The 25,285-nt window shown below is 34.6% G+C and overlaps 1 protein-coding gene across 3 annotated transcripts in view; it reads right to left on the bottom strand.

Annotated features, from left to right (window-relative positions):
* Positions 1–25,285, bottom strand: part of Vps13a (vacuolar protein sorting 13 homolog A) — a 237,897-nt gene that overhangs the window by 165,765 nt on the left and 46,847 nt on the right. For all 3 annotated transcript variants that reach the window (XM_074052093.1, XM_074052095.1, XM_074052094.1), the window contains exons 8-19: positions 25,139–25,198; positions 24,883–24,963; positions 24,430–24,487; positions 20,197–20,324; positions 19,894–20,000; positions 18,983–19,154; positions 17,348–17,410; positions 16,719–16,851; positions 15,184–15,278; positions 14,726–14,868; positions 8,700–8,886; positions 8,499–8,613 (exon numbers count right to left, since the gene is read on the bottom strand). In XM_074052093.1, coding sequence (XP_073908194.1) covers positions 8,499–8,613; positions 8,700–8,886; positions 14,726–14,868; positions 15,184–15,278; positions 16,719–16,851; positions 17,348–17,410; positions 18,983–19,154; positions 19,894–20,000; positions 20,197–20,324; positions 24,430–24,487; positions 24,883–24,963; positions 25,139–25,198 — 1,342 coding nt within the window. The remainder of the gene's footprint in view (positions 1–8,498; positions 8,614–8,699; positions 8,887–14,725; positions 14,869–15,183; positions 15,279–16,718; positions 16,852–17,347; positions 17,411–18,982; positions 19,155–19,893; positions 20,001–20,196; positions 20,325–24,429; positions 24,488–24,882; positions 24,964–25,138; positions 25,199–25,285) is intronic.

Genomic DNA, 25,285 nt, shown 5'->3' with positions numbered 1-25,285 from the left:
CAGAAACAAAACTACAAAAGAGTTATCATGAGGACTAAAATATTAAATGTGGATTACACTAAGAATAAAACTCTTAAAAAGTAGACTGAAAATGATACTTAATATGTAGACCCTCATATTCTGGTCAAGAGCATGTGCAGTTTAGTCCAATAACTTTCAGAATAGGTCTAGTTAGGAAAAGTTACAAGAGTACTGAATAAGAAAGGCAGAGATTTAAAAAAAAAAACATTTGCCAGAAATGTCCTATGATTTTTCTAAAAGAACTAACCCACAAAGCTCAATATTTTAATAGTTCATGTACTTCTACTTGGAAGTACTCTGGTTCCTATTTTACCATTATCTAGGCTCTTCTTCCCCAAAAGCCAAAGTAAATGGTGTCATAATACAGAGTTTTGTGATGCCGTAATAATAAACCCTTATGAAGGATTAAAAAAAAAGAAATACCCTATACAAAGCAAACCTGAGCAAAATCTCTTTAAATGACACAAGATGATGTTAAGTATAGGGATGAGGTTAACTATAGGTCTCCAAACAATTCTAATACTCATCCAATAAACTTGGAACTTAAAATCAGAACTGACTCAAACACAGTTTACATTTTTCCCCAATAATTTACATTTAAACACAGAAAGCAGTTTTAATCCAGTTTATTTTCTGGGTGAGTCATAAAAAGCATCTAGAAGAGACAATATGGCCCTCAATATTCCCCAGGGTCTACTGTTAAAGCACTTCTTTATCTTCATCTGCATTTCTACTCTATTCATCAACCCAAGTGAGGAATTCCTACCTCTCTAAATCTAAGTCCTGAACTCCATGGAAGTCCTACCTTAACCCTTATTTTATTTTTTTTGGGGGGGGAGGGGATTCCTTATTTATTTTGTTATTTTCTATGTATATATGTATTATATCCCAAATTGGATCATTCGCTCACATTTTTCTCCTTTCTACCTTAGTCCTCTTCTTATGGTGAGTTCAATCATTTTAAAAATTCTACTGGGTATTGAGGGGGTGGGGAGGAGAGGGAGGGGGCGGAGTGGGTGGTAAGGGAGGGGGTGGGGGCAGGGGGGAGGAATGACCCAAGCCTTGTATGCACATATGAATAATAAAAGAAAAAAAATGTTAAAAAAAAAAATTCTATATCCATTCTTGTATAGGAAGTACATCACTCATACTTACCTCTCTTCCTTCTTTTACCCTCCCTCTCTAGTTAGTGCCCTCCCCTTAGCATGACCTGTTTTTCAATCCTGTCCTTTATTGCTTAGATGTCTATTTGTTGGTCAGAGGGATTTTTACCTGTACATACATTGTACTTAGGTCAGTGTAACTCCCACCACTGCACTTCCTCGCCCTTTTCCCCCATCCTGTGTTAATAGCTTTCAGCCTGTTTCCTTATGTCTTCTTCCTACACAGATGCGATATATTTCATTATTATTTGCTATCTTCTTTCCTTCATTTCTTCCTCCCTGGTTTCCTCTACCTGTCCCCTTTCAGATAAATGCTCTTCATATATTTCTATGTATATATATTATTGCTTGTATTTGTAGAGGGTCTATATTCTACATGAGAGAGGACATGCAGCTTTTGGCCTTCTGAACCTGGATAACTTCACTTAAGATGATGCTTTCCCATTCCATCCACTTATCTGCAAACAACAAAATTTCATTCTTCTTTATGGCAGAATAAAATTCTCCTGTATAAAAATACCATGTTTCCATACATCAGTTGTGGGGCAACTGATAGCAAATTGCCAGCAAGTTTTGCCAACATGGAACCACAATGTCTTATCTGCCATTTAGTGAGTCAGAGCTGTGCCTCTTCCCGGGGAACTCTTTCAGTCCTATATTTGTTACAACTACTCTTCCTATACTCTTCAAATTTACTCTTTGGAGGAAGGAGACCATTCCTAATTATAGTTACTAATTCATTACATTAAACTTTTCCTGGTCAAACTACTATGTGGTTTCTCTCTCCTGACTGGACCCACACACCATTTATTACAGTTCTTAAATAGATGACTCTTAGTTTTACATTTGTTCTATCTATGTAATTGTAAGATTAAGAGACAAGAACTACATCCATTCTGAACACTCTTGTGCAGCCCAAAACCTAGTATAGTGTCTGATACATAATTAGACTCAAATACTTGGATGAGTAAATAAATGTAATAATTAAAAGAAAATGAATCGTTATGATTCCACCTATGTTAACACTTTTGTCACTGACAAACTACCGTAACAAAGCAACACACAAGATTTATTTTGCCTCATGGTTTTGGGGGGTGAGGGAGGGGGAGAGAGGGGACAAAAGGGGTAGAGAAAGGGGGAAAAAAGGAGAGGAGAGAGGAGAGAGGAGAGAGGAAGGGGGAGGGGAGGGAAGAGGATGGGAAGGAGGGGAGGGGAGGGGAGGGGAGGGATGAATTAGTTGGGTTTCTCCTCTTTTTTTCCCCCAAAATTCCATCTGGGCCCCCAGCCTATGGCATGGTTCTGTCCAGATTCAGGTTTGATCTTCTCCCTTAATAAATTCTCTCTGGATCCACCCTCACAGACATACCCAGAGTTATGTTTTACTAATCACCTAGGTGCTGCTGAATCCAATCAAGTTCACAATCAGAGAATCCTGTATTTCAAAAAAAGTACCAAAAAACACCACCTGTCTTCCTGCCAGGGACAAAGAACGTACTGTTCCCACTTCACAGAAAAAGAACTAAAAGGGATGAAGAAAATAACATAAGAAAAAAATGATACAAAGAAAATAATTAATAGAGAATAATGCAACAAAATACAAGTAAGGAAGAAAGAAGAGAATGAACAACCTAAACAAAGCTATGTAACAAATAAGGCTCTTCCAAAATTTTAACTTTCTAGAAAAAAAAACCCAAAATATATTAATTTTAAAAATTAAGTTAAAAATGTTTTATATTAGCTCTCCATTTTTCATAAAAATAACAATGTATTCTAAACAAGAAAAGAGATGGAAGAACAAACTTCAAATGATAAAGATTATGTCTAGAAGGTAAAATACAGGAGACTTCCACTTTCTAAAGATATATTTCTATAACATTTGAATTTTACACAGTGGCTATTTACTGTTACAGGAATTTTGATAAAGTAATAAGATAAAAGCTTAGGAAAAAATCTTAAGAGAAAAAATCTAAATTTTGATTGCTGAGTTTTAAATGCAATCGATTTACATTTAACTCTGACAAACTATCTCTACACATCAAGAGGAACTGACTAAAACAGAAGCGTTAACGGAGTGCAATGGCACAATTCAAGCCTATAATTCTCGCTATGGGGGAGCAGGATATCACAAGGATCACAGTTTGAGGCCAGCCTGGACAAAAAGTATCTGCAATCCCATCTCTACCAATGGCCTGTGCCTGACATCAAAGTTATGCAAAGAAGCACAAATAGGAGGATCACAACCTGGGCATAAAAAGAGACCCTATCTCAAAAAACAAAACAAAACAAAACAAAACAAGGGCGGGTGCGGTTGCTCATGTATAGAGCACCTGCCTAATAAAGTGTGAGGCCCTGAGTTCAAACCCCAGAACCGCAAAAGGATTTAATCTCATGTTTTTGGCTTCTACTGCATATATAATAACCCAATACACAAACTTTGAACTATAAATGGAATCTGAGATTCTAACAAAAAGAAATAAATATAAGCCCTACAGTTTTTACTGTTAAAGTATTTGTCTACAATCTAATTCAAGCCCAATTCAGATAAAAAATTAATAACAGGAAAAACGGTAAAAGCAAGAGATACAACTATCTTGAAGAATGTAATGTATACCTCCCTGTGGAGAAAAAAAAAGATGGATCAAGATGCACATTACAGGCCAGGCATGATATTGTACAGCTTTGATCTCAGAGAAGGGTAGACAAGAGGATCATGGCCCAAGGCAAGGCCTAAGCAAACACACGAGAGTCTATCCAAAAAAAAAGATTGGGCATGGCTCAAGTAATACAGTGCCTTCCTAGCAAGTATGAGGCCCTGAGTTCAAACCTCAATATTTAAAAAAAGAAAAAAAAAAGATGTACAATACATATACCCTAACAAAGAAGAATTACTTCAATAGACATTTCTTGAAGGTCTTATCAAAACATCAGGTGATTTCTTTATTTACTTGGCTCAAATATTTCTCATTAGAAATAGAACAAAAGTAAAATGGTTATTAGTACATCTCATTTATACCATATTATAAAGTGGCAAGAAAATGACGAGACAAATGACAATGTCAAATTTTGTAACAACTAAAATGGAAGATAATGAGTAATCCAGCTTAATAAAAAGTCTAAACCTTTGAAAATAAATATGGAAGTTAGAATTGAGAATTTCAGCCAAGAATTAAAAAGTCAAAAGTAGCTAAAGAGTGATCTTGATAATCTCAGATTTTAAGACTACATGCACAAAAATAAAAGTACATTACCAAAGACAAATGTAAAACTTGTTTGGACCCACAAGATATACACAGAGCAGAAATAACAGATATTATGGAAGCAAATACAAACCAGTTCTCCTTGGAGTACACGGTACAATGGTAAGAGATAGAATGAACAACTGAACAGCTCTACTCCTGCTTTCTCCACCTTTTCTATCAAGAAGATTACAATCAACCTGGAGGAAGTAGGGCAGACAACTAAAACTCTGGTCCAGTCAAATCACATCCCAAATACCTAAGATGATGATATTACTACTCAACAGATACCAATACTTTCTAAGAAGTACCTGAAAATTACAAGAAGTCTCAGAAGACTGAGATGGACAGATGCCAGTTTTCTTTAGAAAGAAGAGAAACTTAGTATCTTTAATGAATTAGATTATAAGAAAATTTTATGCACATAAATTAATGGACATACAAAAAGAGAAAAATTAATCATAAGAAGCTACTGAATTGCATTAAAATTAGGCATTCTATAGTAAATAAATTTTTTCTTTTCTGACTGTTTTTCATTCTTACTAAACAATTAATGGATAAATTAAGGAATTCTTATAGATGTAATGCACCAATATTTGAGCAATGTAGTCAAAGTCTGCCTTTACATTTTTGGGGGAGAATACTGAAATATGAACCAGATCAGGCACCATTAACCAGAGGTCCGTGAATGGAATTCAGATAAGAGTTCATGAATGAATGAGAAAAAAAAAATACATCCTTCTTTTTTACTAACTCTTGCTGACATTTAGAATCAACTTCAATTATAAAAGCAACAAAACTACTGTAACTGTACTTCTATTACCTACAGAAGTCACATATTCTTTAACTTTTATGATAAAACATAGTTGTTGAAGATATCTTAAAATATTATTTACCTTGCCACTACTACTTTTAATTTATGGTATTTTTGATCTACTGTTAATTCACGCTATTTTAGTAAAAAATATATTATTATAATCACACATTTGGGGATTTCAGAAATATTCTGAAAATGTCTTTACATAATTCTACCTATTTTATTTGAAGTACTTAAAGCCATTACTTTGAGAAACGATCCCTAGGCTTCACTAAACTCCCAAAGGTAGTCATGACACAACTGCATGTGACATGTTATCATCAATAGGCAGGCACACTAAAATTATTGCATAATTACTTTCAGGTAATTTTCATATTTAAACTTGGATCCCCTCCTCAAGATATCTCATTGTATATATGTGAATATAACAAGATACCAAAAAATCCAAAACTGTTCTGGTCCAAACATTTCAGATCAGGGATACTCAACCTGTACTTACATTTATGCCTAAGTGCTCTAACTCTGAAGCACAATGATTCTTCAAACTTCTGGACTACCTTCATAGAAACTGCATTAAAGAGTAATCATGCAAATCTTTTCCTCATGACAAAATTACAGTGGCATGATCACCAACACATCCCTGCACAGCCAGACATAAGCCCACCATTAAATGGATGGGACAAATAAAATGTCCACCTCACCTGACATGTCTCTGCAAATTTACAAAGAATTTCACTTACATTATCCAACTCACAACATTACTGATTGTAACTACCAATTTTATACACAAGAAAAATACCACTGATATAAAATGATTCTTTTGTCTAATTACAAAAAATAATCAAGAGGGCAAAGCAGAAAACATGCCAATTTTGTAAGTAAAAGTAATTTTCACTTGCTTTGGAAAGGGAAGGAAGGACCCAGAGGCAACAAGGGTAGGAAGAAGTACTGAGAGTAAAGCTTCAGTCAGGTGGCATGCTCCTTCATTTCCTGATTATTTCAACCTGAGTATAATGTTCAGAGGATCTCAGAGCCTCTAACTCAGTCAGTTGAGCATTATAAAGTGCTTTGGGCCAAAAAAGATTAAAAGGTAAATTAGTGACTATAAAAGTAACATTTTACAACTCACTCAAAACTAACAATTCCAACATTCATACTCCACACTTGATCCTGTTTAATTCCATCTGCTCCAATCACCCAGAAGTCAAATACCTAGAAAGACCCAACTACCTGAGGCAGGAATGAGGAGCTCAGTGCTAACACTGCAAAAGGTATTATGGGCTGAATTGTGTTCCCCCAAAATTGTGCCCCAGAATCTCATATGGGACTGTATTTAGAGACAGGGTGTTGAAGATAATTAAATGAGACAAGGAGAGTAGGTCCTAATATGGTATGACTGGTGTCCTCATAAGAAGAGATCAGCACACAAGCAGATACAAAGACCATATGAAGACATAGGGAAAAGGTTAAAACAAACAAACCGGTAATTTTAAAAAAAGGTAACAAAGTAATAACATCTAAGTCAGGGGTAAGAAGGTTAACAATTTATTAAATTTGTATTTTGAGAAAATATGCTGTTATTTCCAGAATGAAAAAAAAAAAGGGAGAACATTTAATTTCCAAATGGTAGAGTATGGGAGAGGAGGGAAGAAAGAATGTCAGAATTTATCTAAAGGAAGGCAAGAAAGAAAAAAGAATAGGAAAAGCAAATATAAAAGCACAAAACAAGATGTGAGATATAACCCTCAATAAATTAAATGCAAACAGACACAAATAGAAAAATAAAGACTATAATTCTAGAGTGAAAAACCTTCTACTATACGTTACTGACATGACACATCTGAAAATATATAGAGAAAAAGGTATTTTTTAAAAGGAAACAACAATCACCATGCCTAGAAGACCATGCCTGTGAGCTCAGCACTCAGAAGGATGAGACAAGTGGATCTTGAGTTTGAGACCAGCCTGGGTTACATCTCTGTCATGTTGATAGATAGATAGATAGATTAGGATGGATGGCAGAGAGAGAGAAAGGAAAAAACCTACCAAATTGTAACAAAAAGATACCTTACAAATCTATACTGATATTGGACCAAAAAAAGTAAAAGGCCCATAAAGGGAAAAAAACTAAGATATTGCTAAAAATACACAGTCAACTTCATATAGATAAAAGATTTGGTTACTAAGAGAAAAAAGTTTATTTCTGTATGCATCTACTACAGCTTCAAAATTTACAAGAGAAAAAAACCGCTGTTAGAGAAACAGAAAAATGTACGTTCAGTGAGGTATTTTTCCATATATTTCTCTAAATAATTATTCCAACATGGTAAAAGGAGGGAAAAAAATCCAATAAAGATGTAGAAAGGTTTAAATATATGACTGAGAAGATATAGGACAGACTTTTCAACATAAATGGAACATTTGTTTAAATATCATATATGGAGCAAGAAAACAAGTCCCAACAAGTTACAAAGCATTAAACTCATACAGATCATCTCTATACTGAAATATCTATTTTCAAACCTCAATTTATAATTTTAAACCTTCCCACAAGGAAATCTCTAAGCCCAAATGGTGACTGTTAAGTTCTGTCAAAAAGGGCAAAACAATATCCAACCTTTCTTCTTCCAGAGAACAAAAAAAAGATGGAGCTTTGATTTTCTGAGACCAATATGGCAAACTCTGAAATTCATTATAAAAGGGAGGAAAATGAGCTGGGCAAGGTGCCCCACACTTAAAATTATAGCTTCTTGGTCGGTGAAGATTGGATCATGGTTCAAGGCCAGTCCTAGCAGAAAGTTCATGAGACTCTATCTCAACCAATAAAAGCTGAGAGTAGTGCTGCACACCTGTCATCCCAGTTACTCAAGAAGCATAAATAAGACGATTGTGATCAAGGACAGCCTAGACAAAAGAAAAAAGGACTGGAGACAAGGCTCAAATGGTAGAGTATCTGCCTAGCAAGCTCATAGCCCTAAGTTTAAATGCCAGTACTGCCAAAACAGACAAAAAGAAAGGAAGATAACAAGATGACAAGCCTGTTATTGTCACAAATGGCAGTTTGAAACCATAAACAAAATTCTTCAATTAACTTAAATGTGATTATTAAAGTTTCTGAAGGTTAAAAAAAATGCTTGTTAGTTTTTATTAAACTGTATCCAGTCCAGAAAATAAATTTAAAATAAACTTTACTAAAATTATTTTAACATAAATAAAATTTCAATATAGCATACAGTATTTAATTCCCCAACATCAATTTACCTGTTGCTGTCTTATCTCGAAATTCTTCAAGTTTTGTCAAAGTTGCTGATGTAAGCTGTGCTAGATGTACCTCTTTTGGAGGTCTGAAGAATTCCACTATACTATTCACTGTCCTCTGTTAAAACAAGCATCATTAACATGAAACACAAACTCAAAGCAAACAGAATTACATTAAAACTTAGTAATATAGAAAATGCTTACTGCATCATATATTATTTCTAAAGGTTCAGCTTCTATGATACACCTTTGAGCAACAGTTTCATCTAATGGATTTATCTCAAATGTAATTTGGAAGAGTGACATATCATCCAATGAAGACAGGAGGTGGGGTTTTTTTGAATTATCTGGTAAGCCAGTAATATGAAATGAATCAATTTTGGTTTCAAATCTGCATGAAAAAGGATAGGACAAAAATTAGAAATGAAAACAATTTTAAAGACTTTTTCAAAATGAAAATGTTAAATAAAAATTAGTGAAGACAATTTCACTTTGCATTTCCTGAAACTCCAGCATATCCATGTAGTAGAAAATATACAATTCCTCTGAATTGACATAGTATATTTCACAAAGAACCATATTCACATGTTCATTTCTATGTAAAAAAAAACATGATAAGCTAATATTTGGTATACTAATAAAATCTAAAATTAAAGTAACAAATTCCTATAATGCTTAATCAATGTAAAACTAAAAAGTCATAACTAACACAATTTTATGAGCAATTCCTCTCCTAAGAATAAAAACAAAGAATTAAAAGACAAGCACAGAATCATGTGCCAGTGGCACACATGTAATCCTAGCTACTTGGGAAGCTGAGATTGAGAGGATTACAGTTTGAGAACAATCCAGGAAAAGTCAGGGTGTGGACCTGTATTCCCAATGATGGCAGGAAGTGTAAAGTAGGAAGATGGCAGTCTAGGCTTGCCTGGGCAAAAAGTGAGACTCTATCTCCAAAATAACCAGACCAAAAAGGGCTGGAGGCATAGCTCAAGCAGTAGAGCACTTGCCTTGCAAGTGTGAACCACTGAGTTCGAACCCCAGTACCACAAAAATTAAATAAAAAAAAAAAAAAACCTTGGGCAGGAAGTCAGGATTTCTAGAAGAGCTGTATGAGGCAATCAGCAATCCTTTTGCCCAGGGACTCAACCATGAAGGGAAACTGGTGAAAATTAAAGTCTCTGGAAATCAGTCTGAGCACAGTGCAAAAAGAAAAAACATTCAAGAAAATCTACTAAAATTCAGTAAGAACAGAGGGAGTCTGTACCATCAAAGCTATGATCATTTCTCACTCTCAGCCCCATACCACATTACTGAAAGTCTATGCTAGACAGGTGCAGCCATGATGGGGCCCCTCTTCCCTCAGCTCCAAGTCTAAGGTTCAGTTTTATCTCAGAAGGGACAAGTAGCCAGGATTTCTCATCCTCCCTCCCCAGCTCCATATTACAAAAGCTCTATACCAGGCAGGCACTCCAAGAGAACTGGAGTAGAGCTCTGGCCTAGAAACCACATTCAAACATATGAAATGGCAGACCAAGCAGAATCAGAGAAAGAGAGAAAAGGTTAAGGAAGTTCCTCCTGGGACCACACTCACTCCATAAACACAAAAGCCTATATGTATACACCAAGATGCACCCACTAAGGAAAAATAACAACCTTTTTTTTTTTCTTCTTTTCTTTTTTTGGCAGCAGTGGGGTTTCGACTCAGGGCCTCATGCTTGCTAGGCAGGCACTTTACCACCTGAGCCACCTCCAGCCCACTAAGGAAAAATTAGAGCAAGACTATAGCAAGACTTCGTATCAGGCTCAAGATGTGTTAAAGGACCACTATTACCAGTCATGCAAGAACAAATTATTCCAATCTAGAGATGACTCCTATTAGGAGTAATAAATTCACTCAAAAACTGTCCAGAAACCTGGGTACGTGCACAGATGTGTGCCACTTCAGAAGCAGAGAAGGAACTCAAGAGCTACTAGGCCCTGGATGAACACAGACAAAACTGTAAATTCCGTGAACTGTGAAAGCAGCTTCCAACTCATACAGAGATCTAATGGTAGGCCTGAAAATCTTTCTGGTCCAGAGATCTCAGCACAACCTTTGACTAGTAAATAGCTTATGCTCACACAGAGACAACCTCTAGGAGGGCAGGCTAAAAGATAAAGATTGGGGGAAAAAATCAGCAGTGACATCAGAGTTTGCATCCCATCGTGATTATAAAATGTTCCATTTGTGTCTCCTATACCCATATAACCACTCATTATTTTTCACTTTCAATACAGTGTTTAATAAACTACATGAACTATTCAACACTTTATTATAAAACAGGCTTATGTTATTTTAGACTGTTCTGCCCAACTATAGGCTAACATTAAGTGCTTGAAGCATGTCTAGAATAGGCTAGGATAAGCTATGTTTAGTAGGTTAAGTATAGTAAATGAGTTTTCAAGTGTAGTTATTTTTAACATGATAGGCTTATCGAGACCCATCATAAGTCAAGGAGCATCTGTATTAAAAAAGAAAAACATTAGGGCATCAATGGCTTATACCTGTAATGCTAGCTACTCAGGAGACAGAGATCAGGAAGATCAAAGCCAGGCTGGGCAAAAAGTTCACAAGACCCTACCTTGAAAAAACTCATCACAAAAATGAACTGGTGGAGTGACTAAAGATCTACGCCCTGAGTTCAAACCCCTGTACCACAGAAAAAAGAAAGAAAGAAAAATAGAGCCAGGTATGATGGCACACATCCATAATCCCAGCCACTCAGGAGGTAGAAACAAGAAAATCATGAGTTCAAGGCCAACCCAGGCAAAGTTAGCAAGATAGTACATCAAAAAAGAAAAGAAACAAAACAACAACAAAACCCACAGAAAAGAAAAGAAAAAGTCATCACTTGGACTTCATGAAGGATCAGTTTCAGGACCACCCACAGATACCAAAATCTTCAGATACTCAAGTCTTTCCTTATAAAATGGCATAGTGTTTGCATATGACCTACACATATCCTTCTGTATGCTTAAAATCTAGATTTCTTATAATACCTAGTATAACATAAATGCAACATAGTTATTATAGTGTATTACTTAGGAAATAATCACATTTTAAATGCATAAAAACATGTTATACATATATACCATTTTTTAAACAATATTTTTGGTTGAATCTATAAATGTGGAACGCTGGAGATGGAGGGCCTATTATATACCAAATCAACAACTTCATTTATCACATTAAGGAACTAGAAAAAGAAAAACCAAATTTCTTCAGAAGGAATAAAAATAATACAGATTAGAGACAAAACAGAGAGGACAAAAACAGAGAATGAAAGAAGTCAAAGTTGCTACTTTGAAAGGATCAACATACTTAAGCTTTTATTAAACTAAGCAAAAAAGGAGGGAAGATACAAATAGCTAAAATCAGAAATGAAAGTGGATGCACTGCTACAGAACTGAGAGAAATAAAAAAGACTATAAGAGAATATTGCAAAAAATAGTACACCCACAAAATAGGTGCATAAATGAAATGAACAAATTCCTAGAAACATAAATTACAGATACTGATTTTAGAGGAAACAGAAAATTAGACAACTAATAAGGAGTAATGTAACAAGGAAGAGGGCCAGAAAAGAAATAAGCAAGTCTGTGTCCTGATTATGCAGCGGTGGCGGGGAGGGAGGGATAGCATAGCAGAGAGATAAAACTTAAAGCATCTAAATGTGAAGAAGATCACATAGCACTGGGAGTGAAGTAGTCAACAGAGATGCATACAACCATATATGGGTTAAACTTTGCTTTGCTTTTTGGCTCTGTAACCTGCTTGCAAGGGTATATAAGGTTAGCCCCTTTGTTCTCAGAGCTCAGCCTTTGGATGGGAATTGCTGAGCTGCTGCCAACACACTAATAAATACTGCTTCCTAAAAAGCCTTGGTGTCCCGTTTCCCTGCTTGAATATCCTGTAACAGTAAAACCTTACTATTACTTTAAAAAACCTATTAACTAAAACTTACTATAGCATACAGATTTATTTATAAGCTTTATAGATCTTACTAATAAAACCTGTAACTAGTATGAAGTAAATCAGTAATCAGAAATTCCTCAAAAAAGAAGAGTCTAGAACCCACAAGGGAATCATAAACTGAGTTTAAGAGGTAATGCTATAAAACTCTTACAAGATATAGAGTAACATCTAACATATATTCATGCCCTTGACTTTGGCAAAGAGTTCATAGATATGCCAAAATGCACATGCAACAAATTAAACATAAAGTGGGAATTGATCAAAATTAAAAATATTGATGCTTAAAAGGAGAGTGAGTTTTAAGACACGGTCTTTCCCTGTTGCCCAGGCCTGCCTCAGCCTCAGTCTTGAGACTGCAGACATATACCATCAACCCTGGCAAAGCCCTGAGTTTCACCTCAAGTATTGCAAAATATGAGAGAGAGAGAGAGAGAGAGAGAGATGAGAGACTGAGACTCGTATGCAGAATATATAAAAAACTCTCATAACTCAATAAAAAGATATCCCAATTTTTAAAGATCTGGGTAAGAACTTAATGGACATTTCTCTAAAGAACATATGTAGACAAAATGGTAAGACAGGAACAGATGTCAAACATCATCAACCATCAGAGAAATGAAAAATCAAACCCATGATGAGATACCACTTTAGACCAACTGAGATGGCTATAATCAAAAGGACACATAATAAGTAACAGGAGCGGGTAAGGACACAGAGAAACTGGAAATCTTGTACACTGATGTGAGGAATGTGAAATGGTGCAGCTGCTTTGGGAAATACTCTGGCAGTTCCTCAAAAAGTTGTAAGAGTTAACATATGAGGCAACAACTCCACTCCTAGGTGTATAGCAAGACATTTGAAATCTACAACCAAGTAAAATCCTGTCCATGAATATTTATAGCAGCATTCGCAACAGCAGCCCAAATATCCACTCATCAATGATTGAACAACAAAATGAGGTATACCCATACAATGGATGATCATTAGGCAATAAAAAAGAATGAACTATAAATTCATGCTACAACATGAATAAACCTGTAAAAACATGATGCTAAGTGAAAAAAAATCAAACAGAAAAGGCAATGCATTGTATGATTTCAGTAATATGAAATGAACAGAACAGACAATTCTTACAAGTAGGAAGCAAACTGTTGTTTCCAGAGGCTAGGGAAAGAGAGCACTAGGGAATGACTGCTAATAGATACAGAAGTTTCTTTTTGAAATGTCCTGGAATTAGATGGTGTAGTAGTTATGCACCTTTGTACATATACCAATGTGAAATTGTTATATATAATACAGTTGTGAAGAACCAACATACTGTATACTTTGAGTGGATAAACTTATAGGTATGTGAATTATATCGCAAAAAGAAAAAAAAACTTTTTAAAAACAAACATAAAATAAATTTGGGCACTGTAGTATATGGCTGCAATTTCAGCACCTGGGACACTGAGGCAGGAGGATTTCAAGACTGAGACCAGTCTACAGCTACACAGCAAGACTCAGTGAAAAGGAAAGAAAGGAAGTAAAAGGAGGGAAGGGCAGGGGAGGGGAGGGAGAGACAAAAGGTAAAATAAAGGCATTCCAAGATTAAAAACTACACTGTTGTTTATTTTTGTATGGTGCAACTGCTGACTATTTTTGCATTTTTCTGTAGTGTTCTTTTACATTTCATCAATATATAGTGTTCTACTGAACATGTATAATTAACACATTAATAATTGTAAAAATATACATTATTGGAAAAAAAATCTGTTCCCAAAAACACAAGAGAGTATGTTAAACCACAGTATGCTTTTCAAGACTGAAAGACTATAACCTAAACTTTAACCTCATAGTGAAATGTTTTTCTTTTAAGAAACAGATTGAGTATCCCATATCTGAAATGCCTGGGACTACAGGTACTTCTGATTGCGAACTTCTTCAGACTTTGCATTTGCATACATATCTTGCATGGCATCTTGGGAATGGGATGCAAGACTAAATGTGAAAATTATTTATATTTCATTTATAGCCTAGAGCTAACTTTATGCACTGTTTTTAATAAGCCTGTGTTTTGACTACAGCCCATCACATAAGGTCAGTTGCATAATTTTTCCACTAGTAACATTATGTCCGAGGGTCAAAAAGTTGCAGAGCTTGAAGCAATCAAGGTTTCAGATTTTTAGATTAGGGATGTTAAACCTGTTTTAAAAAAAAAATTAATACTTACTTTATTGCCTGTGCTCCTGGTCTTTGTATAATCAAAGTGCTAAATTCTTCTACTACAATGTCTATCAGCTCAGGTTTTTGGTGATTTTCTCTTAGAACAATAGACATACTTTTCAAGTGAACATAAAGCTTCATGGCTTCAAACTACGGAATATCCAGAAGAATAAAATGGAAAACAAAAAAAAAAAGCATATATAAACACAACAAATATCTTATATAATTCATTCATTTCAAAAACCACAAAATACTTTAAAAACCACTCTTTAGCAATTAAAGTACCACCACATTTACACCAAACAAAAAAGGACAACTTTCATTCCTACTTTAGAAATTAAAATAAATACAATATTTGTGAACCCAAAAAGATTACAGGAAAATCAGCAGCAGGTATTTATGAAAGTATTGAAACAGGTACAACTCATATTAAGCCTGGCAGTATTAGGCAAGAAAATATCTTACTGTTTTTGGCAAGGTCGGGTCAACTGCAGTTTCACTATAGCCGATTGCTTCATAGAGTAAAGTTTTTTCTTCAGGTGTAAGCATTTCTTCAAGAACTATAAATCATAAATAAGTGCTTTGTGTTCTTAACCCGTAATAATATAAAACTAACAGAGTGTTTGGTGGCCTTTATAAACAAAATTCTAGTTTTACTTTTTGTAATACTTTTTAAGAACCAATAAATACTAGGCTAACACTGACAATTTTAGAAATTATTTTCCAAAAACAGAAATTACTAAACATAAATTTGTTAATACCAATTTCTAAATGTCTGTACTAAGCAAGAGAATTATATTATATTAAGCAACATGTAGCATACGAAGTAGGTAGAGGTAGTATAATTTTCTCCCAATTTATAAATGATAAAACAGAGGGTCAGAATGCTTAATTAACTTGCCAGGGTCATACTGTCAACAAATATAAGATATATTTCTAAATTTCAAAACCTCTGAAGCTAGGATCTTATTGAACATCTGGGTAAGAATTAAAAATCTTAGGTAGGCCCACTGGCATGTGCTTGTAATCTCAGTTACCTAGGAGGCTGAGGTGGGAGGATAGCAAGTCAAGCCCAGTTATGCCAACACATTGAGATCCCATTTCAAAAAAAACAAAATCCTATTCATTTAAAAATAGATAAGGAACTGGGGGCAGTGGACTCATGTCTGTAATCCTAGCTACTTGAGATACTGAGGATGGTGGTTCAAACCCAACCTGAGCAAAAAGTTCCTGAACCCCCCCTCCCCCCAATCTCAACCAACTGCTGGGCATTATGATACACACCTGTCATCTCATCAATGGTAAGAATCATAAAAGAGAAGGATCAGAGTCCACACTGGCTTGGGCAAAAAGTTAAGACCCTCTCTCCAAGATAACCAATGCAAAAAGGGCTGGTGACACAGCTTAAGCAGGCACAAAGTCCTGTATTCAAAAAAAAAAAAAAAAAAACCCCAGTTCCAGTTCCATCCAAAAAAAGTTAAGGGCTTTGGAGCATAGCTCGGTGGTCCACTGCATACTTTAGCATGACACAAGGCCCTGGACTCAATTCCCAGCACCCCGAAACAAACAAGCAAATATCAAATTCTTTCTAAGAAACAATATGATAAAAATTTATAATGGCTTAGAACATTCTGCAATTTTTATTTACCTTTTACTATGACATATGCATTCACTAAATTTTCAGGGTATGAAAATCTTTTGTAAACATAAGTAAGATTTTAAAAAGTTATTTAACGTTTAAAAATGCTTTCGGGGCTCAGTGGCATGGCTCAAGTGGTCAGGCACCTGCCTAGTAAGCAAAAGACCTTGAGTTCAAACCCTAGTACTGACTGCCAAAAAGAAAAAGAAAAAAGCCTTCAGCAATTTTATAATTTTGATAATAATAAATCTAAACTACATATCATTAGGTATATACTTATCTCAATTAGAAAATTTTCTGAAAAACTTTATTTGCATACCTCAAGATTGACTACTATATCATAAAAATGAAATGGACATACTTCCAGGTTTGACATCTGCTTGTTGTTTAGTAGTATTTGACTCTGACCAAGTCCACAGCCAGCCAAACCATCCTTTATTATCCTCTGGATCTTTTACTCCTTCTTTGTAAATCTTGTATCCAGCTTTCTTTACCTAAAATGAATAAATTTTCAAGTAGATGACAATTACCTTTTTTTTAGCAATGAAAGAAATGGAAGCATGGTATTTCCAAAAAATATTTGAGTAAATGAATGTAAACAATACATACACTAACAACAGAACACAGTAAATACATTTGCTAAGCATTAGAACTTTGAATGACCACATGGTTCTCCTTACTGTCTTACAAGACATGGCAATGGGGTGGAGGAATAAGCATTGGCTTTTCACATTCACATGAACTCTGAAATTTTATAAGCACAATTATTATATATGCTTATAATTATTTACAAAGGATTATTCCCATATAAATCTGCCTGATTTAAATGCATGTGATAAAATATCAAATCAAATATTCTTAGGCCTCAAAAAAAGCAAATTTGATCCCTTTTAAGAAAACAGTATCTTGCAGCACAATACTGATAGCCTTTGTAACATCCACATGGAATTTAGATTTATTCCTACTAATTGAAAGATAATGTAAAGTTACCTCAACTTCTGCCTGCTGTCTAGCTATGGTTATATTGAAGACATCCAAGGTTTTTTCCAACTCCTAAAAATATAAACAAAAATGTCTTAACTTTAAATAAACAATTTCACATAAATAACTTTAGTATATAATCTACCAAATTGCTATACTTAAAAAAAAGAAGAGAGACATAATAGGAAGCAGAAAACAGAAGATCCATCAATGTATCTCTCACATTCTGTGAGGCTAGCTTGGAAAGTGATGTAAGAGAGGAACTTACAGAAATACATATCATGCATGTAAGTTACATACGCTATACAACTGCAGACACATACTAAAAGATACCTTACATGTGTGGCTTAAAAGGACTTTTATCTGGATCTTAACTACAGCTACGGATAAACATATCAGTGTCATTTTCAACTAAATATATAATCCTAAATCCTTCATACATCATTAGGATCATTCAACTAGGTCTAGAGATGCTTAAAACTTGTTTAAAGTGGTTTTAACTTTCACAGTTTCAAAGTTATTGGTATTGAAATAAACTGAGATAAGTTAAATCTTTCATCACAGGTATTTATTCCCAGAACCTAAACTATTTCTTCCTCCAAGAGAAGCAAACAGCACTTAGCTTTAATCTAAAAACAACCTAACTCAGTATTCTACTATCCAGCTGACTCAGAGGATTCAGGTTAAGATCCCTAACTAAGGATATCTGAAACCACCCAATAAGCCTTTAAAAACTCCTATTTGCTCTATGTCTTCAGAAAGTCTTTCACCTTCAAAATCAAAGTAAAAATCTTTAGTGACTTTCTAACTGTAAGTTTTTAATTGCAAATCCACTCTAGATTCAGAACGGTTACATACAGGCTGGTGATGTGGCTCAAGTGCCAGAGCGCGTGTCTAGCAAACATGAGGCCTTGAGTTCAAACCCCACTCCCACAAAAAAAAAAAAAAAAAAAAACCCAATAGTTACATAATTTCAACAATCTAACATCCCTTAATCTCTCTAAACTGTACTTCACTCACCTGTGAAATAGTCCTTTTAGAATATGCCCCAATACTAAAAGATAAGAATATAATACTATCAAGACAGATAATTATATATAAAGATGCTGATAAGGACTACAGCTACAGGAATTAAGAGAAAAAGATCTGTGTAAACAGGAAAATTCAAGGAAGTTCATGTAAGAGAAGGGACTTAAGAATAACTTCATGTGGTGTAGACTTGGGATAGGAAGAGAGGAAAGACATATGGCTTATACGAGCACAGGGATGTCTACTTATTTAACACATAGTCAGACAGTAACAGCAGAAATGCAGTTATGCCACATAATGTACAGCTTTGAAATCAATATAGAGAAGTTTGGAAATAATGTAGAAAACACTTAGGCTTTTGAGGCAGAAAAAGACATAAAATGAGGCTTCACATTACTATATACATAACCCAAATCCCTTCAGATTAAAAATAATTTCATAAATTTTAAAAGCTCACTGGAGAATTTCACTAGATCTTATGCTACTCAACTAAAGAATAGAGCACAAAAATGTCTAAATAAAAGAGACAACATGATCAGTAAAAAAAATACAGTGAATTATTTAGAAGTATTAGGTACTGAAGACTGAGGAGTTGTGTAGAGCAATAATACTAACCTCTAAAGCTGTGAGAATTTCAACAGATGGCTTCTTATTTGTTAACTTTTTTTTATACAGCTCTTTATATTGTTTCACTTTTTGTCTATGTTCACTAATATGCTTCCAGGACCACATCCGTAAACTGGGGCAAACATTTACTTCAAGAATACCATGTATAGCATAAGCCCACCTAGTTAAAAAACAAAAAGAAAATCCATACTTAACACCCTTGAATCAACAGTATAAAAGGTGATATTGCTCCTACTCTGATATATGTAACTAGAATACAGAGACTATGAAAATAGTATGTTATCTAAGCACTTGCTTTCTCCCAACCCTATTTATATTAACGATCCATGAATTATTAATCATACCTCTTTCCAAAGTGAAAATAGGCAGAATAATTCAATTTTGTTTAAAAGAATGTAACTTTATATAACTATGAAAGCATTAACATTTTAATCAGTTGAATAATAATTTCTAAAAGCTAGAATATAGCTCTTAAAATGGAATTACAAGACTTTTAAATTCTAAAATGGAGTTATACTGCAAAGACTCCCACAATCTCTTCAAGTTTTAAAACATAATTTGGTGAATCGGATAAGGAAGTCAGAAAAAACAAAAAGACACCGCTAGAAAACAAATCAAGCAACAATTTTTTAATAATTTCCAAAATACTGATCCATCTACAGTAAATAAAAACTATGGTTTTTAGCATCTCCAGTTGTAAGTTCTGTTGGTAAAGAATCCCTTAAGCCTTTGAGTCTATTTATTAGCATACATAATAAGCAAAAGGAGCCACATCTATTTCATTCCACAAATCACAGTTTTAGAACTTAAAGTATATCTTGAAGAATTATTGTGAAATTCAAGAAACTTACTTTTCTGCCATATTTTTTAAATATTTATTTTAAAAAAAGGCATTTTACCATTCCTTGGCATGGTAGTGAAGGGGCACATCAGGTTTGAATTTCCTATATGGCAGATTTTGTACCATCATATCGACTGATTGAAGAAGTTCCATAATACTGAAATACTAAAGAAAAGGAAAATTAAAGCTCTTAAATGTTACAGGACTTTTAATTATTGAAGATAAAAGTTAATTACCAACTTTTTAAGGAAATGCAACCATGTAACCATATATTTTAGAGAAACATAACCTTAGTTTTGCTTTTATCAAACAGTAACAAATTTTAACTCACAATTTAAAATTTCAACAAAAAAAAAGTCACCTGTAGTTTATTTAGTTCAATTGCTATATTATGTAACTCAATATCCAAATTTATTTTGGGGTCAGAAAAGTCAAAATCTGATCGGCGATTCATCTGAAGTTTGGCATTAGCAGATATGGGGCGAAATACTGGAAAATAACACAAATTTTAAAAATTAGAGTTATACTTGAAGTCTCAAGGCACTAAAGACAGCAAACTGAAAATAGTGATCTTCTTTTTTATACCCTTTCTACAGCTCCTCAATGTCCACACTGCCATCATTTAGTTAGATGAACTGTTCCTTATTCAGTGGAGAAGATTCTTTTATCTCTTTCTTACTTATAATTCATACTGACTTCTGCAAATACAATAAAAGCTAACTGAATTCCCCCTCAAAACACCAATATAAGGCTGGGGATATGACTCAAGTGGGAGAATGCCTGCCTAACAAGCACCAGACCCTGAGTTCAAAACCCCAGTACCACCAACACACACACACACACACACACACACCCACTAATATAACCCTTAAAAGAACTTTCTCTATAAGAAAAACAGTCCAACAAAATAGTTTTAGTACAAGTACAGTTTTAGAGAATAAATATCAGAAATGCCAAGAGGAAAAAGATTATATTTAATGTAGACTTTCATTTTATGATTATAATTTCTGATGTTCTGGGGTTAGTCATGGTGGTGTACAACTGTAACTTCAGCTGTTCAAGAGTTGGAAGTAAGAGAGTCACAGTCAGTCCAAGGCCAGCCTGGGCAACACTGGGAAACTCTATCTAAAAACAAAATGAAAAAGCAAAGGGGCTGGGAACATGGCTCAAGTGGTAGAGCATTTGCTCTTGCATATCACTGAGTTTAATCCCCAGTACCACCAAAAAAGAGAAAAGAAAATGAAAAAAATCCTGAAGTTCTGTTCAATTTCTCTGCATACACCGATTCCTCCTTTCCGTTTATGAAAGGAGTGGGGAAAGAAGATGATTACAAGATTACCTGTTTGGCTCAGCTCTTAGTGCCAAAACCAATGAGGAACACAGAGACGGACCAGTAATGGCAGAATCTAGACGGAGATCATCTATTAAATTATAAGCTACTTTGCATACAAAGATAATCATCCCTAAGGCTTAGCACCTGATTTTTTGCACATTAGGCATCGAAGAATATTTATCTGAATACAAATAAATACTTAAAGACTGTACCTACAATTCATTGGTCTGCTACCTTTTCTCTAACCTTCATCTCTGCTTCATGTCCTCAGTTCCATCCTTACCCTGCTAAAAAGCTATTACCAGTTATTTTAGTTGTTACTGATTTTTAAGACCTATTTTATCTTTTTAGTTTACTTTTGACTGATACATAAGAACATAAAAGATACACACGCTAATAGGATGCCATGTGTTGTCTTGATACACATATATATTGCATAATGTTTATATCAGGTCAATCATACCTATCTCCTCAAATACTTCTTTATGGTGAAAATTTTTGAAATACGTAATAAAATGGTGTTAATCTATAGACCACCTGGCTATGCTATGGCACAACAGAACTTTTTTGCTTCTGTACACTGTTACTCAGCACCCGTGGATCAACCTTTCCCTGTTCTTCCATCCACACTACTCTCCCATCATCAGTTATTTTCATCATTCATCCTTAACTCCTTTATCCTTACTTCATCAGTACTTGCTCAGCAAAGCCCATTTACTCCACACCTGCATCTAACATCTGAATGTGACTGGAAAACATCAGTCATACTCCTTGGTCTTGCTTTAATGCTGGAAATCCCAAGTGGATCCTTAATGCAGCTGAGGGATCACACAACATTCCTTGTGTCCAGGAATTGGCCAAATCCATGCCACAGCCCGTTTTTGTATGACTAGTTATCCAAGAGTGACTTTTACACTTTTAAAGGTTTAAAAGAAACAATGACATATACATGTCGGAGACTATACAGGGCCTGCAAAATGTAAAATATTTAATTTACTATGTGTGCCTTTGCTATGTGCCCAATCCCTACGCCAGCTCAATGTTGCAAACTTTAGTATTCATCAGAATCAGTTAGAGAACTTGTTATATCAAATATTGAACTTCATCCCCAACAGTTCGGATTCAGAAGACCCAGGATAGGTCATAGAAACATGTATTTCTAACACGTTCCCAAGTAATGCTGATGTTGCTAATTTGAATCATACTTTGAGAACACTGCCTTACTCAAATTCACTCTCTTACTTACAAAACTATTTCATAGTCCCTTCTACCCACAAAACAACCTTCAACACCTGAGAGGGAGAAAAGGAAAGAGACGGAAGGAGGCAAGAAAAGAAAGCAAGCTCTGAAGAGAAATTCCATAAGCTCCTATTAATGTACCTACTCACCTAGCCATGACTTCTCTCTTATAACTAAACTCTGTCCTATAGATAAACTGAGCACGCTCCTACCTCTAGGTAAAACTCTTCACTTGTGCACCAGATTCCAATTCCTTTCAAATTATATCAGTCCAGAAATTCTCCCATCCCTCCTGCATCACTCATTTTCCATGTTCTACTGGATCATTCCTACCTCAGCCCATTAAAAAAAAGTTACTTCTCCTGTTAAACAGAAAAGAAAGAAAAGAGGGAGGGAAGGGAGAAGGGAAGGAAAGAAAGAGGTAGAGACTAACAGATAGACCTCCTTCAGTCCCTTGCCCTCCCTAACAGGGATGCCAACTATCAATTTATTGCCTCTGAGCTCCAAATTCACCTTTATTGCCTGTTCTGAAAAATGGTGTTAGGCTCTTTAAATATTTTTTTTCCTTTATCAGCTATTATATGTAAAGCTTTATCAGTAGAAACCACTGAAGGGACACTGCAAGAAGAAATAGTTACATTGCCTGGTTCCAGTATGCTCATACAAAAGGCTTCTGAAGAGACAGGATTAACACCTAGGTTCTGTAGAACAGGTGGTTTCTCCAGAGTTTGGCTCCTACAGCATGAAGGTCATCTTTAGCACAGCCTTTCACAGTGTACAGCAGCTAACAGCAGCCAGCACACAGCAACTTCCCCCAGCACCCTGCTATGCTCTATAGAGGAACATATGCAGTGAGACACCACTCCAAAGGGCACCATTCACTAGAGGACAAATTTCCAAAACATTACAGATCATGAGTTTTTGCTAGCACAACACTACAGAGAATTTCTCAATGAGCGATGGGCAAGTTTTCTTCAACAAAGTCTCAATCTCAGTCGTGAGGAAGAGGAGCTTCTTTAGGTACTCTGTATCTTAACCCTAGGGTAGGGACGGTTCCTTTCATCTACTATTCCTATATTCTTTAGCATCTGCTCTGTTATTAGTCAATCCTGTTACTCAAATTCCCTTATACAGTAATTCTTTATATAAACTTTCTCTAACCAAATTACTATAAAATTCTCTTTCCTCACAGACTGTGACTCAAACTGTATCAAATGACTACAGGGCAAAGCAGAAGTCAAAACCAAAGTAAAAGATTTAAGAATTATCGCCATACAACATAACTCATCCTTTCTCAGTATTTCCTATGAGGAAAGAATTAGCAAACTGAAATCAAATTCAAAACAATGAAAATAATATTTTAAAAGTGGGCTCAAGGGGCTGGGGATGTAACTCAGTTGTAGATTTATTGCCTAAAATGCAAGAGATCCTGGTTTCAATCCCCAACACTGAAAAAAGAAAGCAAAAAATAAGGTATCGACACAAGGAGAGCCATTTGAAGAAATTAATAAAAGGTTATCATATAGATACAATAATACAGAAAGTATTACTAAAGTCAAGAAAAGTAATACTTTCAGGAAGGATATTCTATAGGTAATGACATCAGGCAGTAAAATTCAAGAACATAGTTGAATACCACCAATTTATTGTGTGCTCTTCAAGGACAAAGAAACATTACCCCTTTCCTTGGTGTAGTTTAGTAACTTGTTTCTCATATTAAAAGTAGTATGTATTCATTAGAAAATTTGGAAAACAGAAAAAAGTGTGAAGAAAAAAATTTTAACTGCACATTTGGCAAACAATAAGATCATGGTACTACTAATGCTATACCAGCTAGCTTTATTATTTCACTTACCATTTCAAATTGTCTTCAAAAAAATAAGGTACTTTTGCTTTTGCATATATATCATAAATATACTTAACTACGTAAGAGAATGTAACAAAATAATTCAGTGGTATTACCAGTGTTAATATAAAATCTGTACTCATTAATTACATTTTTATTTTATGAAACACACTTACCAAAATCATACCCTCCTGGAATAATATTTTCATTGACAATGCCATCCTTCAAGTTGTACTATTATAAAAGACAAATTGCTGTTATTTACATTCATACCAATACACCTTAATCCTACAAAATTCTATTATCTGCAAGAGAAAAACAATTCAAAGCAATTTAAAAAAATAATTCAAACTTAAGAGGACTTAGAGCAAAATATTAAAAGTGCATAAATAGTATATCATTAAACTACTTAAAAGAATGCTCTATGAGCTACTAAGATGTGCGTGTGTGTGTGTGTATGTGTATGCGTGCACATACATGTTCATGCAATTCACCTATTTTTGTAACTTATAATGGATTTTTCCTAAAAAACGATAATGGCTCTAATGTTAGATTATTGACACTGAATTACATCTTTTAGAAAATATGGTATCAATATACATATATACAAGTCCAAAGAATTTACTTACCAAAGATTCATTATAATCATTAAGATAATACATCTGAGACTTCACGTTCCAATAGGCAAAAAGATTATCCAATCGGATTAACTGAAAATAAATCAAATTTATTACATCTCAGGTTTTTGTGAAGCATTTCAAACTAATCTATTTTCAGAAGTCTCAAATAATTAGGTGAGCCACATCACAGAGTTAAGAAAATAAACATAATTACGTATGTTATCATTTGTCTAAAAGTCTCTAAGTCCATGAGTATTTACTTTACCTTCCGAACTAGTTTCTCAGTTTCATCATGTAAACATGGAACCCAGTTTTGATCAGTTGTCTGAAAAGGAAGAAAAGAACAGCTGCAAAAAGGTCATTACATTTAAAATGGCAGAGTGATAGGTCATTATTTATCATACCCTAAAAC

This window comes from Castor canadensis, chromosome 13, assembly GCF_047511655.1.
Source record: "Castor canadensis chromosome 13, mCasCan1.hap1v2, whole genome shotgun sequence".
NCBI lineage: Eukaryota > Metazoa > Chordata > Mammalia > Rodentia > Castoridae > Castor > Castor canadensis.
The sequence above is the reverse complement of the archived record's forward strand: the minus strand, read 5'-3'. Positions and strand labels throughout refer to the sequence as shown.